General features: G+C 45.2%; 1 protein-coding gene across 8 annotated transcripts in view; it reads left to right on the top strand.

The window, feature by feature from the left end:
* The window catches only part of sipa1 (signal-induced proliferation-associated 1), a 47,264-nt gene that overhangs the window by 16,040 nt on the left and 15,632 nt on the right, over positions 1-15,592 (top strand). For 4 of the 8 annotated variants that reach the window (XM_081719081.1, XM_081719080.1, XM_081719082.1 and 1 more), the window contains exons 2-9: positions 5,567-7,251; positions 8,026-8,150; positions 8,606-8,794; positions 12,501-12,675; positions 13,025-13,128; positions 13,546-13,703; positions 14,059-14,656; positions 14,994-15,268. In XM_081719081.1, coding sequence (XP_081575207.1) covers positions 6,120-7,251; positions 8,026-8,150; positions 8,606-8,794; positions 12,501-12,675; positions 13,025-13,128; positions 13,546-13,703; positions 14,059-14,656; positions 14,994-15,268 — 2,756 coding nt within the window. In that variant the 5' untranslated portion in view covers positions 5,567-6,119. Of the gene's footprint in view, positions 1-2,048; positions 3,971-5,566; positions 7,252-8,025; positions 8,151-8,605; positions 8,795-12,500; positions 12,676-13,024; positions 13,129-13,545; positions 13,704-14,058; positions 14,657-14,993; positions 15,269-15,592 lie in introns of those variants that run through there. The other 4 variants (XR_004776181.2, XM_035527192.2, XM_081719078.1 and 1 more) reach the window with 2 other exon arrangements.

The following is a 15,592-nucleotide window of genomic DNA, read 5'->3' as shown; positions in this document are numbered from 1 at the left end:
GGTGGGGGTTGATTTGTTGGCAGGGATCCAGCTTACTTTGGCTAAAGGATATGCGTTTTGGACATTTTAATCATGTTTATTCAGCTGATCATCATGTACAGGATTGGCAATTTAGATGTGAATGAGTCAAGTGGAATCTGATTTGAGTCTGGTGAGACAAGGAGAGAGTGGAACCAGATTCATACCTGGTGGGTCGATTTACTTCTTCGGTCAGTCAAAATAGGACACCATGATGACAGTCTTTATCAGTGGACACTTAGGGTGAGCCTGAATGTGACATCATTTCCTGGACAGGAAAGCCCCCCCCCCCTCCCCATAGGAAGAGAGGCAGTGAGAGTAGGAGGGGAAGAGAAGGGTGCAGGAAGTGCCGCTTCCATGAGCCGACCCGTTTATCACTATGACAACCCACCACAGAGCCCTCTGACCCCCCTTTTCCATTGTTATATCCTGCTAGAACAAATAGTGAACATTTTGGCCTTGTCCTTCACACCAAACAGGAAGATGGCATGAATCCCCCCCAGCCTCTCCTGCCAACGGGTCATTATGGCAACCGTCACAACTCCAAGGTCACACAATCACTGATTTGTGTGTGTGTGTGCGTGTGTGTGTGCGTGAATGACAGTAAACACACTGTGACAGACCACTGAGTGATCATGGGTTGTTAAGGAAGGAGAAGAGAAAGGTGTGAAGTCTGACAGTTCACACACGACTACTCACACACTCCAGCTGCACCACAGCAGTGAGCAGGTTTAACCTACTGAAAAGATTGACACCATTCTGAAAGTAGATCTGCTCTGATGAGCACCAATTCTTGTGGTGCCTCTCTGGAACTGGCCCAGTGTTCAAAGTTTCCCCAATCCTTAAACTAGAAATGTCACAAAAGCTACCTTTCCATTTTCTCTGTTATACAGGCATTTTTGAATTGCCCAGGAAAGTCCCAAACACAGGAGTGGAATTACCAACCAATTCCCTGAGCAACCACAGAGGTTTATCATAGCTCATAGATTCTTAATATGGAAACCAAACAAGCATGTTCGAGTTGTAATTTCTGTTCTCAGTAACAAAGGACCTTACACCCACTGTCCACTATGTCTAAAGGCCTGCCCTCATTATCTCCATCTGGGACTAGCTATACAATGTGAAGTTGTAAACTGCTAAACTGATATCCAGGGACTGTTTCCATGTGGCAGTAGGAAGTGTATTTGAGTGAGCTCGTTAATAAATTCTCCCATCTTCGGTTTAAGTGTATTTGAGCGAGCTTTTTAATAAACTCCCACATCTTCGGTTTAAGTGTATTTGAGTTAGCTTGTTAATAAACTCCCCCATCTTCGGTTTAAGATTCTCCCTGCCTGTACAGCATAATCCATCTTCCCTTAATCTCCTGATGGAGTCGACGGAAACACTGCGGTTTGGGCCGCGTCCCGCCAGCTGGCTTCTGCAGTGGCCCACTCTGAGTGTGCTGCCTCAATGCTGGTGTTTTTGGATGTGTGAATAGAACATTATGTGTCTATGAGGAGTGCATATACAGCTGCACGTTTAGAAGAAACTGCCTTGTACCTATACCCGCCAGCCACACTGTAAATGAAATGTATCGCAGTACCTTTTAAAAAGTGAGTAATTTGGCTGCCTTAAAAATCTGAGTTCATCGAAACTCAGCCACCTTTTTGTAGTTGCATTTAAGTGTGTAGCTCATTAGCTATGTTGTACCTTCTGCACTACATCTCAGGAGGGGCAATCTCAGCACAGCCTTGGCACTGCCATGGTAGTGAAGCCTGGGGGTATGAGCCTCCAGGGCACAGCAGTATGGCTGGTGTCTTTTAAGCACCTCAGAGTGTCCACCAGGCCAAGAGGGGTCGACCCCCCGGAAACGTCCAGCTAACCGAAGTTCACTGGTCATACATGACAGTCGACGAAGGGATAGCCGATGGATTATGCGAGTTGAGCCAGGCCACGGGAATACAGTGTGAACCCGTGAGGTGTTTCTCAGCTGTGGGTAGGGTGGGCTTCAGACAAGAAATGGGGAACTGGGTGAAGAATGACCTTGTGCATGCGTTTGTGGACCTGGTAGAGGTAAGGGGACAGAAATGGCTGTGTGAAGTGATTCTGTCCAGCTCAATGTGGAACAGGAACTTGTGGTTATTGGGAGTAAGTCTAGAAAAAAAAATTACACTGAATCTTTCACATCATGCAAGTCACACACTCGGTTTACGCAGAGATTTCTCACTGTGGTTACTAGATTTTATGTATTTTTTTTATCCCACCTTTTTGTCTGTTTATTTTAGGCTGCATTCTTGTGGCTCTTAAATCCGACAAAATCACCCCTGTTCATTTTCAGTTTTTGGCTCTATAACAGTTCTGGTCTTACTGTTATTCTGTGACAAACCTGCTACATCCTGTGGGCAATGAGGAGAATCAGTGTTATAATATAACACATAATTGTGTGTGTGTGTGTGTGTGTTTGTGTGTGTGTGTGTGTGTGTGTCTGTGTACATTTTTGCAAAAACAGAAGTCTGACCTTTACAGTTTTTTTAGGTTCAATCTCTCCTGCAGGGCAGAAGAGGAATCGAGGCATACCAGCAAGGCCAGGGAAGAATTCACTTGAAAAAAAAAAAAGCCCCACATTTTAAAAACTTTTTCTAGTGACTTTTAAGGAAACGATACACCTTTTTACTAGGTTAAAGTGAGCTGCAAGGCTATGATATGAACAAAGTGGCCTGATTGAGTGGTTCGTGGGACCTGGCCCTGGGGGAAGATGATTTACCGTGGGATAAACGTACTCATTTAGCACAGGCTGGTGTGACACAAAGGCCATGTTGCCATGGTTTCAAAGCCTAATTCTTCATCTTACATCAGATGTAGGTTAGGGTAGTACTGATCACAGCCTTGATTAATTATATGGTTGTGTAGACTAGAAAAGCAATGACATTGCTAGAAACTCATTCCTAATTTTTTCGGAAGGTGAACAAATTGTAAGACCTGGACTCAGAGAGTGATAACTGACATGCTACATGAGAATAGGAAGCAATTCAAACTTTATTATCAACTAGATATTTTATACTGGGAGTGTAGAACATTGAGATGTACATTGTTTGGGGCGGGTGGGCGGTGGTTCCTCTTGCCTCTTTGCATCATCTGATTGCGCTCAGTAGTTCTATTTTAAATGTGCAAATTGAAAATACTGTTCCTTCCTGAAGAGACAACTGCTGCAGGATTCAGCAACTTTGAAACTAATATCATGCGTCACTACACTAAACCTTCAGTGAATTCTCACAGATTGGTTGCTAATTGCAAGACATCAAATTAACTTTAAATTGATGTGGGTTTGCAATAAGCAGTTTCTATCAAAATTATTTCTCGAGAATTTTTGTATTGCCTAGATCTTGTTGTGTTTTATGGAGGATGTCTAGATGGTTCACTCCAGGAACGGCTGCTGTGATCGTGTAGGAGCGATGTAAGAGAGCAGAGCTGGAATGCAGTATGAGATGAGTCAAGCTGGGACACTAAATATTAACAAGGAGAGTTTGTGTGTTGCGTGCGAATTGTGTTGTGCGTGGTACACTAGAGTGTGTGTGTGTGTGAGAGAGAGAGAGCGAGAGAGAGAGCGAATGAGAGGGAGACAGCGACAGAGAGAGAGAGAGAAAGAGAGAGAGAGCATCACATCCTCCACTCTCACCTCCTGAACACATCTCTGCAGAGCTGGTCTGTGCTGGCTTCCCAGGCGCGCGCGCACTGGAGCCACTCGCTGCATCACTGCACCTGTTCGCAAGGCTGCAAATCTTTTCGACAGGGGCCAGAAGCAGAGGGAGGCAGGAAGCCGCTAAAGCTCGATAAAGCGCAGATGAAATGCGTGTCCCTCACACCTCTGTTTCCGAGTTTACATGTTTGACGTCAATTTATTCAGAATTACGCTCAGAAGAGACAAAGACAGGAGGTGAGACTACTATGTGTCCTCCAGACGGCGCTTTATTTGGTGAGTTCGGCTCGAAACTGACATTTCTCGTGCTGTTTCTGGTTTAAGGTCTGTTTTTTTTCGCATAATGGTTACTGGTAAATGTCCGGGAATGCTAGTTATTAATAATGATGAGAATGATGACGGTTCCAACTGCCTGAACGCGAACCCTGTGCTCTTCTGTACAAACTGTGATCTTATTTTAAACGATTTAGTTAAACCATCTGCATCAGCCGGATATGATGCAGGCTGTGATACGTTTAAACTACATATTCAAGACTCAGACGTGACCTAGCAATGATAATCTAACTTGAGCAGCTTAATTAGCTACACAGTTTAACCATAATTTTAAATCACGTCGGAAATGTCGATAAACAGTTTTGTTTGTTACTGACGAATTATGTAGTCACATGCAAAAGTCTGGTCACCTCGATTAGAGTGTGGTTCAACTGAACGTGCCCGACATCAGCAGGGTAACACAAAATGACAACTTTTGTAAATAGCCTTGCATCTAATGATATTTGCTTGCATTTTTATATGAATTGACTTTGCAGCTGTGTGCAAACTTTACCACTTCTCATGGCCTGAGTGATGTCCACTCACTTTAGCTAGCCATTGGTTCACATTAGTTTTAAACCACGTGTCACCTAATGAGCTTTGCTTCTCATATATTCTTTCTCTTTCCTTGTTAAAGTTTGCATTTAAGTCTCAAGATGACCCAAGTGCCTCTGTCACTGTGAGCGTGTGCATGTGCATGCGTGCGTGCATGCGGGCATATGAGAGAATCAGAAAGAGAACGCGAGCACAGTTAAGGTTACTGTTTGTGTTCTATTAATGAAACATTTCACCCAGTTTTCCGCTTCCATCGTTACTTTTGCACTTGACCTTTTGGGGGAGAATTCAGGAGAGGTTCAATTCCGAAGTCTCACAAAGCTTGGCTGGGTCTGTTTCATTGTGTACTTTATTGCTGTTCCTCCTGCCGCCAGAACGGTGCTCAGGAAGACCCCTCCCCTGTGAGGAGGGTGGCCATTGTGCGGACGAGGCTGGGTGGAGGGTGCCCGCGGCATGGCCGCGGATAGACCCCGCTATTTTTGGCTCGGGGCGGGGTGGGGGGGGGTTGGATAATAATAATAACCTACATGAACAGAAGTAGCAGAGTGAGATGGAACAATGCGCGGTGCATCAAACATAGCCGCGCACATTCATAGTGGCGAGGTTCTTGCACAAGACGTTGATCATTGTTTGTACCTGCTTCAAGAACGCCTGGGAGCCTGGCACCGGGGCAATTGATTGGAGTTGGTGGTCCTGTTTGGGCAGTAAGAACTCCTCTGTCCCTGGTGCTCGTTTTGCTGCACAGATCAGGCTGCAGAGCTTTGCTATTATATGAATAAAGGAAGGGGAAGTGTGTTGTTGTGTTTTGGACTGAAAGCGAAGAGCGCGGTGGTGCAATGGAGTTACCTCACTAGACTATGGTTTCGAAATAACTCACTAACAGTTACGCACAGTGGCCACTCACAACGTGGAATTAAACGCTGCATGCTGCCTGATTAAAATCTGAGTCGTCTCCTCAGCCTCTCATGCTTTAATCTGTGTGTGTGTGCGTGTGTGTGTTTACAGGATGCTGAGTTGTGACCGGCTGCGATGATCGACAGCGCATGAGAGTCGGGAGAGGAAGCTCGGCGACACAGACCGGCCTGACTCAGAGAGGACCGCGCTGGGCTTCGGCAGGAATTGAATCCCCTGCCCCCGGCTCGGCCTGGATCGGGGCAGCGCACATTTTGGATCAGTCCAGGTGGATTTGGAGTTGAGTAAAAAGGAGCAAGCAAGAGGCTCCTGTGTGAGCTTGTTTGAGATGATGAGAAAGAACTGCCCTGTTTCAACATGCCTAGAAAGACTCCCTGAGAATGCTTAGCCGTCATCCACGTGCTGGCTGGAACAGGCTGTGCTTTCTGTGGATGAGAGAGCAAGACGGTGGTGGGCAGAGCAGAGCCCTGCTGGTGACAGAGGTATGACCTCGCCTTCGTGGTTTCATATGCACACGAGTCAGTCGCCTAGTTCCTCCAGACGTAGTCTCCGAACATCTCGCAGCAAGACAGAGGGCCAGTGAGGGGAGGTGAGAAGGGTGAGTTCAAGGAAGAGAGAGAGAGGACCTGTTGAGGAGAAGAGCATCATGCAGTCGGATGACCTCTTCATTCGTAAACTCCGCCGGCAGAGCCCGCGCCCACCACTGACCACCGTGAACTTTGACCCCAAACGTGAAAGCGGCGTGCGGACGCGCGTGGTGGCCGAATGGCCTCCCAGGAGAGAGGGCGAGGGCGCGGAGTTGGAGAGCATGACGCCCAGCAGGGCGGGGTTCAACCTGCGTTCGGTCGGCCGGGGCCACATCATGCAGCGCAGCAACAGTGACGTGACCCTGGGTGACCTCGATGCGGCAGGGAAGGCCGGGGTCAAAGTGGCCCGTGTCAGCAGTGAGAAGACGGGACCGGGGGGTCAGGGCGAGCCTGGCATAGTCCTCCACCGTGAGTACGGGAGTCTCTCATCGCTGGAGAGGCAGAGTCACCCATCAGAGCCCAGCACAGAAGAGCAGGGAGTTCTCAGTCCCAGCGCGCTACGCTTCAAGGATCCATTCCTGCTGCTGGGACTCCAGGAAAACCCTCCCGAGCCGGATGGCTTTTTCCGAGCCCTGTCGGCGCCCGCCGGCGACAGTCAAAAGCCGGCCAAGCCCCCGAAGCCTGAAGGACTGGTAAAGAAGTCAAAGCCGGGATCCTCCCAGTCTCCACTCATGCCGTGCGAACAGGCCGGTGGGGGCACGTGGGTGCGCAACTTCGCCCACTACGACGTGCAGAGCATCCTCTTCGACCTGTTAGAGGCGGCCACGAACCGTGACAGCGTCGGCCGCAAGAAAAACATCACCTCCGGGGCGTCGGCTGCCTCCCAGCACCGTCCCCTCAACCAGGCGGTGCCCTCTTCGCCCTCTCAAGGTGTTGGGGGCGGGACGGGGGGTGGGTCAGGCGCTGAAGACCCTGAGCATTCCCTGCTGGATGAGGGGGACGGGAACGACAACGACCTGCTCTTGAGCTGCCCGCACTTCCGCAATGAGATGGGGGGGGAGGAGAGGGTGGGTTTGGGGTCTCCGCGAAGCTGCGGCGGCCGCTGGAGGAGCCTACAAAGCCCCAACGACGCTGTATCTGTGTTAGAGGAGCCCCGGGAGAGCCACGTGAAGCAGCAGGGCAAGAGCAACTACTTCATAGAGCATGCGGACCTGGGGGCACGCTACTACCACAAGTATTTTTACATGAAAGGTGCGGTTGTTTCACTGAAGCGGGGAGATGACTGCGTGTGCGTGTGCGTGTGCGTGTGAGACACAGTTTGACAGAGAGAGGTAGCAGAATTCAGTTGTGTGCATGCATTTGTGTGTGAATGCCTTTATGTGGCAGACATGTCTTCCTCTCTGTGCTTCCCCCTTTCTATATCGGTGTGTGCTGGTTCTGTTGCCAAACGGTATCTGCCAGCTTCAAACGCAGCGATGCTGCGAGGGTGTGAAAGTGGGGCAGTATGCGTGGAAGTTGACTCTTTCTATGTATCTGTGTGTGTGTGTGTGTGTGTGTGTGTGTGTCTGACAAATATATGCCGGTGACAGTGTGTTCTTATTTTTTTCTTCTTTTTACTCTCACACTCTCTCTCTCTCTCTCTCTATCCCTCTGCCTCTCCCACATAGTCTATTTTAGTCAGATTCAGAATGATCAGTATGGACAGATGCTTACAGCTGTGCACTAAATCAGTACACATAGACCTAATGTGCCAGACTATCACTTATTACATATGCAATGTAAAGAGTCTGGGTGTGCAAGGACTTTTTTCACCATTTATTTATTTATTACATTTTCATTCCATTGCAGTCATTTTCTGTAAATGATTTAAAAATTGTTTGAAAAATATTGAAAAACCCAGAGACACCACTGAAATACACTGTACTAATATGAGCTTAATAATGCTTACTAGCAAAGGCCAGAGTACGGCAATAGTTTACTTGTGTATTTTATGGACAGCGTTTTCATCTTTTTTTTCCATTTCAGACCATCAGAATTTCTTCGGCATGGACGAACGTCTGGGCCCAGTGGCCATCAGTTTCCGCCGGGAGGAGAAGGAAGGGTCCAGCGGAGCGCAGTACACCTACCGGATCATCTTCAGGACCACGGAGGTGCCGCTAACACAGCACACGCACCTGACCTCCACGCACCTGCCTACTTTCTCCCCCCCCTTTCTCAGCAACGAGCTTACGTAATGGCCCCCGAGCAGACGTTGGGCAAGGTGGAGTTATAGAAAAGTCACTCGCGCTGGGTTATCACTCATCGTGCTTCTTCCGTTTTCTTCACCCTTCCTTCCCCCTGACAGGCCTTTGGTTCGTCTTTTGTAAGCCACCAGGCCTTCCACATCATCCCCATCGCTCTCTCTGTTCTCTGAACATCTTTACCCTGTCACCGTTTGAGGTCTTGCGCTTCTGTTCTGACCCCACATTAGTACTCGTATCTGCCTCTTCCTACTTCTGATCTATTTTCTGTCACTATATCTACAGGCCACCCTGTATGCTTTTTCTATCTTCTTGTCTCTCTCTACCTTCAAACTAACCGTGGACTGTGTTTCTCTCACCTACAGCTAAAGACCCTTCGAGGCTCCATCCTAGAAGAATCCGTGCCATCTGGTGCACGCCACCCCACCACTAGGGGGCTGTCTCCTAAGAGACTGTTGGAGTTCATTCTCCCGGACCTCAACCTGCATTGCCTCAGACTGGCCTCCAACTATCCCAAAGTGCGGGACACGCTGCTCAAGCTGGACGAGCAAGGGGTAAGCTCACAGATCCCAGAGCAGTTGTGCACTACTTGAGTAGTGTTCACAGCTCTCATGGTAATGTAATGGTTGTGTGACTGGTGTATTTTTTAAAAAAGTGCTTCTATTGTACTTAAGTGTCACATGCTGTTTAGGTTAACTATGACCTATTTTATAATTTAACAGGAGGAAATTAACCTTCAGTTAATGCAATGTAATGAAAATGTCATCTTTTCTGAATCTGATGACTTTTTAACTAAAGTGATACAAAAATCGTTTTATTTATTTTTTATTACATATCTTTGTCCAGTTGGTACATTTGTTTTTATAAAGATTCTGTTGATATGAACTCAGCTTTTTAAATGGTATTTGACCCTGCATCTTGAGTAAGAATCCTGAAAATGTGAGTTGATAAGATGTTATAAGGAAACTTGAAAGAAAAAAAACTCTGGGAATGTTTGAATTGTAAAGAGGTGCCACATGTGACCTGCCTAACGGGCTCCAGGAAGCCCCTAAACCAATATCAATATCCAAGTTGGTTCGATACCTACACACCCAGACAAATGAACCAAACCAACACCAATTCCAAAAAAAAAACCAGGAATGGGGTCATATAAACATGCCATAGAAATCTTTACACTTCACTCTTTACACACTTGCTGCAACTGTGATGGCAAGGTTTTCTCTGCAAGATATTTCCAACCAATTTCATGAAGATGGTTTCCAACAGGAGTCAGAAATTAGTGAGTGACTTAGAGCAAAACGAAGATCACTAACTTAGTCCTTAGGTGAGGATAGAGAGATTTACATGAAGGACTATCAGGTAGCAAAGGAGGTATCTATGTTGGTAGAGAGTAATGATTAGTACTGATCATGAGTAGTGTTGTTTAATAGTGGGGTACTTAGTAAATAGTGGGTAAAGTTGGTGGATAAAATAATATTCATGCCATCAGTAATTTCCCATCAGTAAAACTGACTGAAATATTTGTGGTTGTAAGGGACTCTTGTCTTTGGTGTTGCCTTTGTAACTTATTGAAATACTCTTACTAAAATCTTATTAAAAAGAGAACAAAGTTCATTTTCATGTAGTCTTATGTAGGCCTAGTGTTTTCTTTATCCAACATTATGATAAACCTGGTGAAAACCTGACATTTGCTAATTGTACAGTAGAAATGCTAACTCTACAACAACAACAAGACAGCAACAGCAACAATAATAATGCATTTTATTCCTATAGGGCTTTTTAAACACGTTTTAAAAGCAAGTTTGCAAAGTGTACATGATAAAAAATAAAATAGAACAGACAAAAATATAAGATCAAATAAAATTAGAAAAAATAGGAGGCTAAAATGAATGAAATAACAATAATGTCCTAACAATAAGATGTGGGTTAGAGCAAAATAGAAAAGGCACCATGATAGAGGTCCTAATTGCATGCAGTAATGAATGAGGGAATTTAAAATGCTTTTTGAAAGCACTCAAGCTGTCAGTTCATCTCAGACGTTCAGGTAAAGAAAGGCAGAATCTGTTCAGATAGGTTTCCGGGATGACTAATCTTTGTCAGAACACAACAAGAGGCAAAAAGGAACATCTAATGAACATATTGCTATAGATAGAACGGACATATTGCTATTCATAGGACAGACATATCACTGTAGATAGGGCATCACCATGGAGGTATTTGAAGACTAAAAAAAGATTTTAAAACCATTTCTGAAAGATATGGAAGAGGTGCTGAAGAGAGTTATAGTTCTAACTGTTGCATTTTAAACTTTTGATGGGTAAGCCTGTAATATATATGTAATATATATTATATGTAATATACATACATTATATATATATATATATATATATATATATATATATATATATATATATATATATATATATATAGAGAGAGAGAGAGAGAGAGAGAGAGAGAGAGAGAGAGAGAGAGAGAGAGAAAGATATTATGGAAGTAATGCTGTTTTACAGGCATCATTAATATGGTTCTTGAAACCCAAGGTCACTTTCAAAAACAACTAATAGATTCTTGACATTCTTGAGTTTTTTATTTGTCTTCACAGACAAGTAGTCCAATAAACAACTATATCTCTCCTCGAAGCTTCATTTCAAGTAACCATAAACTATTCCTTTATTTTTTAGTTCAGTTGCAGTAAAGTCTAACACATTCATTGTTTGATATCTTTTTTGCATTTGAGCAAGGATTCAGGTGTTAAAACAGGGTGTCGTCTGTGTGCTGATGGAAGCAAGTGTTGTATCTATTGATTAAATCACCTTGGGGAACCATATATAGATTAAATAATAAAGGACCCAAAATAGATTAAATACTAAAGGACCCAAAAGAGGGCCCTTGCGGGATACCACAGAGTACTGCAGAGCACTTAGACGTGAGAGTACCCAGTGCAGCTAATTACAACCACTTAAGTAAGATCTGAACCAGTTAACTCTGTGACAGAGAGACCAACCTAGTTTTGCAGGTGGTCAAGTAAAATCAAAGGTCTACAATAGGTGTAGGAGAACCAAGATACTTAGACTACCTGAGCAGCTATACTTAAGACTACCTGAATAGCTATTAACTCTCAAATCATTTAAAACGTTTAAGCAGTCAGTCTGAAATTGTTTTAAGATTGTTTTAGCTCAGATAATCATGCACCTGTATAAAAACTACCTTCTCATTAATTTTGAAATGGAATGTTGGATATTGTTTGATAGGTAATATGCAGCAAAAAGTCTACCAGTTTTGTTGCTAAAGCATGCAGAAAAGTCACTGCGGTTAATCGACCTGTCTGTACTGGAAAAATAAATGTTTGTTTGTCTTTGTGACTGTCAGTTAAAACAGGATAAATAAGAGTCCCCTATAACTGTTACTTCTGTAAGAACTGTTGCAGCCTTGTTTTTAATAAAAAGGCCATCTCCATTGCTTTTCAGGGTTTTATTTTCAGTTTCTTTTAAGCTTTTTTTTGGGGGGGGGGGGGGGGGGGGGCGGACATCTTTCACATTGCCTAACAAAAAAAGGGTTGGTGTTCTGTGGTTCTCTCGGGACATAGGATTCTGAACACAGCGCAAACCCTAACCCTAACCCTAACCCTAACCCTAACCCTAACCCTGATCACAGCGCATTGATGTGAGAAGGAGCAGGGCAAAAACAGCCCCTTAAAAGCCCAGTCAAGATTATTCATGCATCATATATCAACACTTCATGCACAGCACAACTCAACTCAATGTGCTTTACACATAAATGATGCTTGATTCTAATAGAAAAAAATCACAATAATAATTAGAATTATTATAATCATAATAAAGAAAAATTAAAAATAATAAAATAGTGAAATAGCACCTTACAAGAGTTTTACTCTTTATTCTGTAAATATTTTAATAAAAGTAAATATTTAACTCAATGATGGGAAACACGGGGACTACTAAATAAAGACGGGATTTTGGTTGTTTGGGTAGAGATAAAACCCAACCCATTCCATATACTTGATTAATAGAGAGAATGTCAGGGTTATTGCCTCCGGCTAATGTAGTCAGGTATGGTATGCATATGGCAGTGATAACCAGTGTGGAAGATCGTTGCGCACTAGACGTTAGAATACGTGTGTTACAAAGCAGATTCAGGAATTAATACTACTGAAAGAAGATCCAGCCACTGAGACGTGTGTTGTTGTTTTTTGTGTGTGTGTGTGTGTGTGTGTGTGTGTTTGTGTGCGCGTGTGTTTAGCTGAATTTCCAGCGTAAGGTCGGGGTAATGTACTGCCGGGCAGGGCAGAGCACAGAGGAGGACATGTATAATAACGAGAGCTCCGGGCCAGCGTTTGACGAGTTCCTGGACCTGCTGGGGGAGAGAGTGAGACTGAAGGGTTGGGAGAAATATCGAGCCCAGCTCGACACTAAGAGTAAGGGAGAACACTTCACACATAACACACATGTGAATTAAAGACTCAGGTACAGATACATCAAACAATGACTGCAAACACAATGCAGTGTAGTTAGCAGAGCAAGTTACCATCAGTCAGGTAACTTTTGAAAACAGACCAAAAAAGAACTGCAGGGGCACCTATGAAAAGTGTATATCATATTTAGCTTGTGAGCTTTCGTTCTGTACATATTTTAGATATAATGTAAGGCTGTTATATAGAAAAGAGAGGTTCTGTGTTAGTTTTAATTAGTCCAGAACTGAGATGTATAGTTGAACATGGCAGTAGAACACATGACCGTGTCCAATGTGTGTTTATGTGTGTACAGCGGATTCCACGGGGACACACTCCCTATACACGCGCTATCAGGACTATGAGATCATGTTCCACATTTCCACCATGCTCCCGTACACTCCCAACAACACACAACAGGTAAACAACACACAAATGTTAAGTGGGAGATGAATCACATGGAATAGCTGCACAGAATGAAGTCGACAGTACGCGACAGCTGAAACATGAAACACGTTAACAAGATGCTAATAAATCATAATACATGTTAACAGACTCTAAGAACAGAGAGAGGATTAGGCCAGTCTCTTTTTCACTGTACCCTCAACAAAAATGGCACTGTTTAATGTTATCAAAAAAAGTAAAATCAGATAACAATAAAATGCTAAGAATCGACCCGACCTGTACTGACGGGACATTAGCGCCAGTGCTTGCTGCAGACCCAAAGTAGAGATAAACTCTTTCAATCTGAATCTGGAGCTAAAAAGAATCATGTAATCACGTGGGGAAACATAACACCGTGTTTCAGTTTCGCTTTCTTCTCTCTGCCTATCGCAGCTCCTGAGGAAGAGGCACATAGGTAACGATATCGTGACGATAGTCTTCCAGGAACCCGGGGCTTTGCCGTTCACCCCCAAAGCCATCCGCTCGCACTTCCAACATGTGTTCATCATCGTACAAGTGCATGAGCCCTGCACGGAGAACACCTACTACAGGTAAGATAGGAAAGGTAACTTCTTTACAGCCAACAATACTTACTGCAAAGCCCCCCCCAACCAAAACCACTTTACATCATGGTAGTGAATGCTCTGAGAAATCAGACACTGAATCTACAGAAATAGTTGAATGATGGCTTTGTGTTATTTGAGTTATCTTGAATTTACTTATGTGTGTTGTGAATAATTAGTTCAAGGTGGTTTCTTTAAAACATTTTGCTTTGGATATTACATTACCTCAAAGTGTTGGGTGTCTACTAGCTATGTCTCATCCTTGTCAGGTCTACTGATTAAACATTAAGATATTTTTACATTTTTGGAAATGAAGTCTAAAGTCATCTTCTGTTCTTGTCAGGGTTGCGGTGACCCGCTCCAAGGACATCCCTCTGTTCGGACCCCTCTTTCCCAAAGGTGCCCGCTTCCCCCGCTCACTAGCTTTCCGTGACTTCCTGCTCGCCAAGGCCGTGAATGCAGAAAATGCCGCTGAGAAGTCGGAGAAGTTCCGCTCCATGGCCACGCGCACTCGGCAGGAGTACCTGAAGGACCTGGCTGAGAACTACGTCACTACCACGCCCATAGAATCTTCCACCAAGTTCCAACTGCTGTCGCTCGGTGGGAAACGCAAGGACAAGCTGAAGGGGGCCAAGGGGGCAGAGCTCCACAGCGCCGGGGCCCTAGTGTGGGCCGTCAGCGCCATCCAGGAGAATGGTGGCCCAAAGCTTCCTTGCCTGTTGGGCGTGTCTGCCGAATCGGTGGTGCTGATTGAACGCTGCACCAAGATGGTTGTATTTAACTGCTCGTGCCGTGACGTGATTGGCTGGAAGGCAGTGTTGGAGGCAGGGGCTCAGGGCGGACCTTGTCTGGATATCTTTTACGAGAGGGGGGAGGCCGTGTCAATTACTGTGATGGAGAACCAGGCAGAAGATATTAAAGAGATGGTGCAGAGGCTTGAGGTGAGAATAATCATCACTGGCACTGAAGTTATGTCCTTTGCTCGGTTTTTAAACACTGAAAAGGAAAATCAAACCTACACCTCTTTAGGCAAAGCTGTTTACCTTTACAATTTTTATAGTAGTTTGTTAATATTGTTTACCTTACAATCAATTGATCAAGTTCTTATACAATGTTGCCAGTAGAGATGACCCAAGGTGACACATTTCAGTTAACCTAGCAACTAGCCTTCTGCTACTGAGCATGAATAACGGTGTCTGAGGATGTACCGCAATGTATATACGCCCTGACAAATGTGCCATAATAAGCATGTACCCCCATGAACCTGTACCGCTGCAGCTGGTGACGCGGGGCTGTGAGGCACGGGAGGTGACCCCCCTGCGGGACAGCGTGGGCCAGCCGGGCTTCCTGATGAGCGAGGAGGGCTTCGTGACAGAGCTGCAGCGCTTCGGCTACGCAGAGAGCGGCGGCCTCCAGATGGGGGCGCGCGTGGTGCGGCTCTGCGGCCAGGCCCTGGTGCACCTCACCCAGGAGGAGAGGAGCCGGCGCTTGCGCACCGCCCCCAAGATCCACATCACCGTCATTCCGCCCGATGAGAACGGCAAGCCGCGCAGGTGAGGGAAAGGGGGAGAGAAACTGGGGGAGAGAGAGAGAGAGAGAGAGAGGAAGAGGAGGGTGGGAAGAATGGACAGAGCTGGGGGAAAAACAGAGGAGGGATGATTCTGAAGCAGAGTTTTTGCGTAGTCTGATAAAGAGAGAGGGGAGCAGGAAGGGAGAAGTTGCCTGAGAACTTTCAGCTCAGGTGGTATAAAGGAGAGGAGAACGCTTGCAGGAGTGTGTGGAATAGACAGGCTGTGTGTTCTGAGGAGAGGAAGAAGTGATGTCTGTGACAGTGTGTATTCCTGGGCAGACAGAGACACGGATCTGACGTTAAATTC

This window comes from Electrophorus electricus, chromosome 8 (assembly GCF_041902795.1).
Source record: "Electrophorus electricus isolate QZ-2024a chromosome 8, ASM4190279v1, whole genome shotgun sequence".
NCBI lineage: Eukaryota > Metazoa > Chordata > Actinopteri > Gymnotiformes > Gymnotidae > Electrophorus > Electrophorus electricus.
The sequence above is the reverse complement of the archived record's forward strand: the minus strand, read 5'-3'. Positions and strand labels throughout refer to the sequence as shown.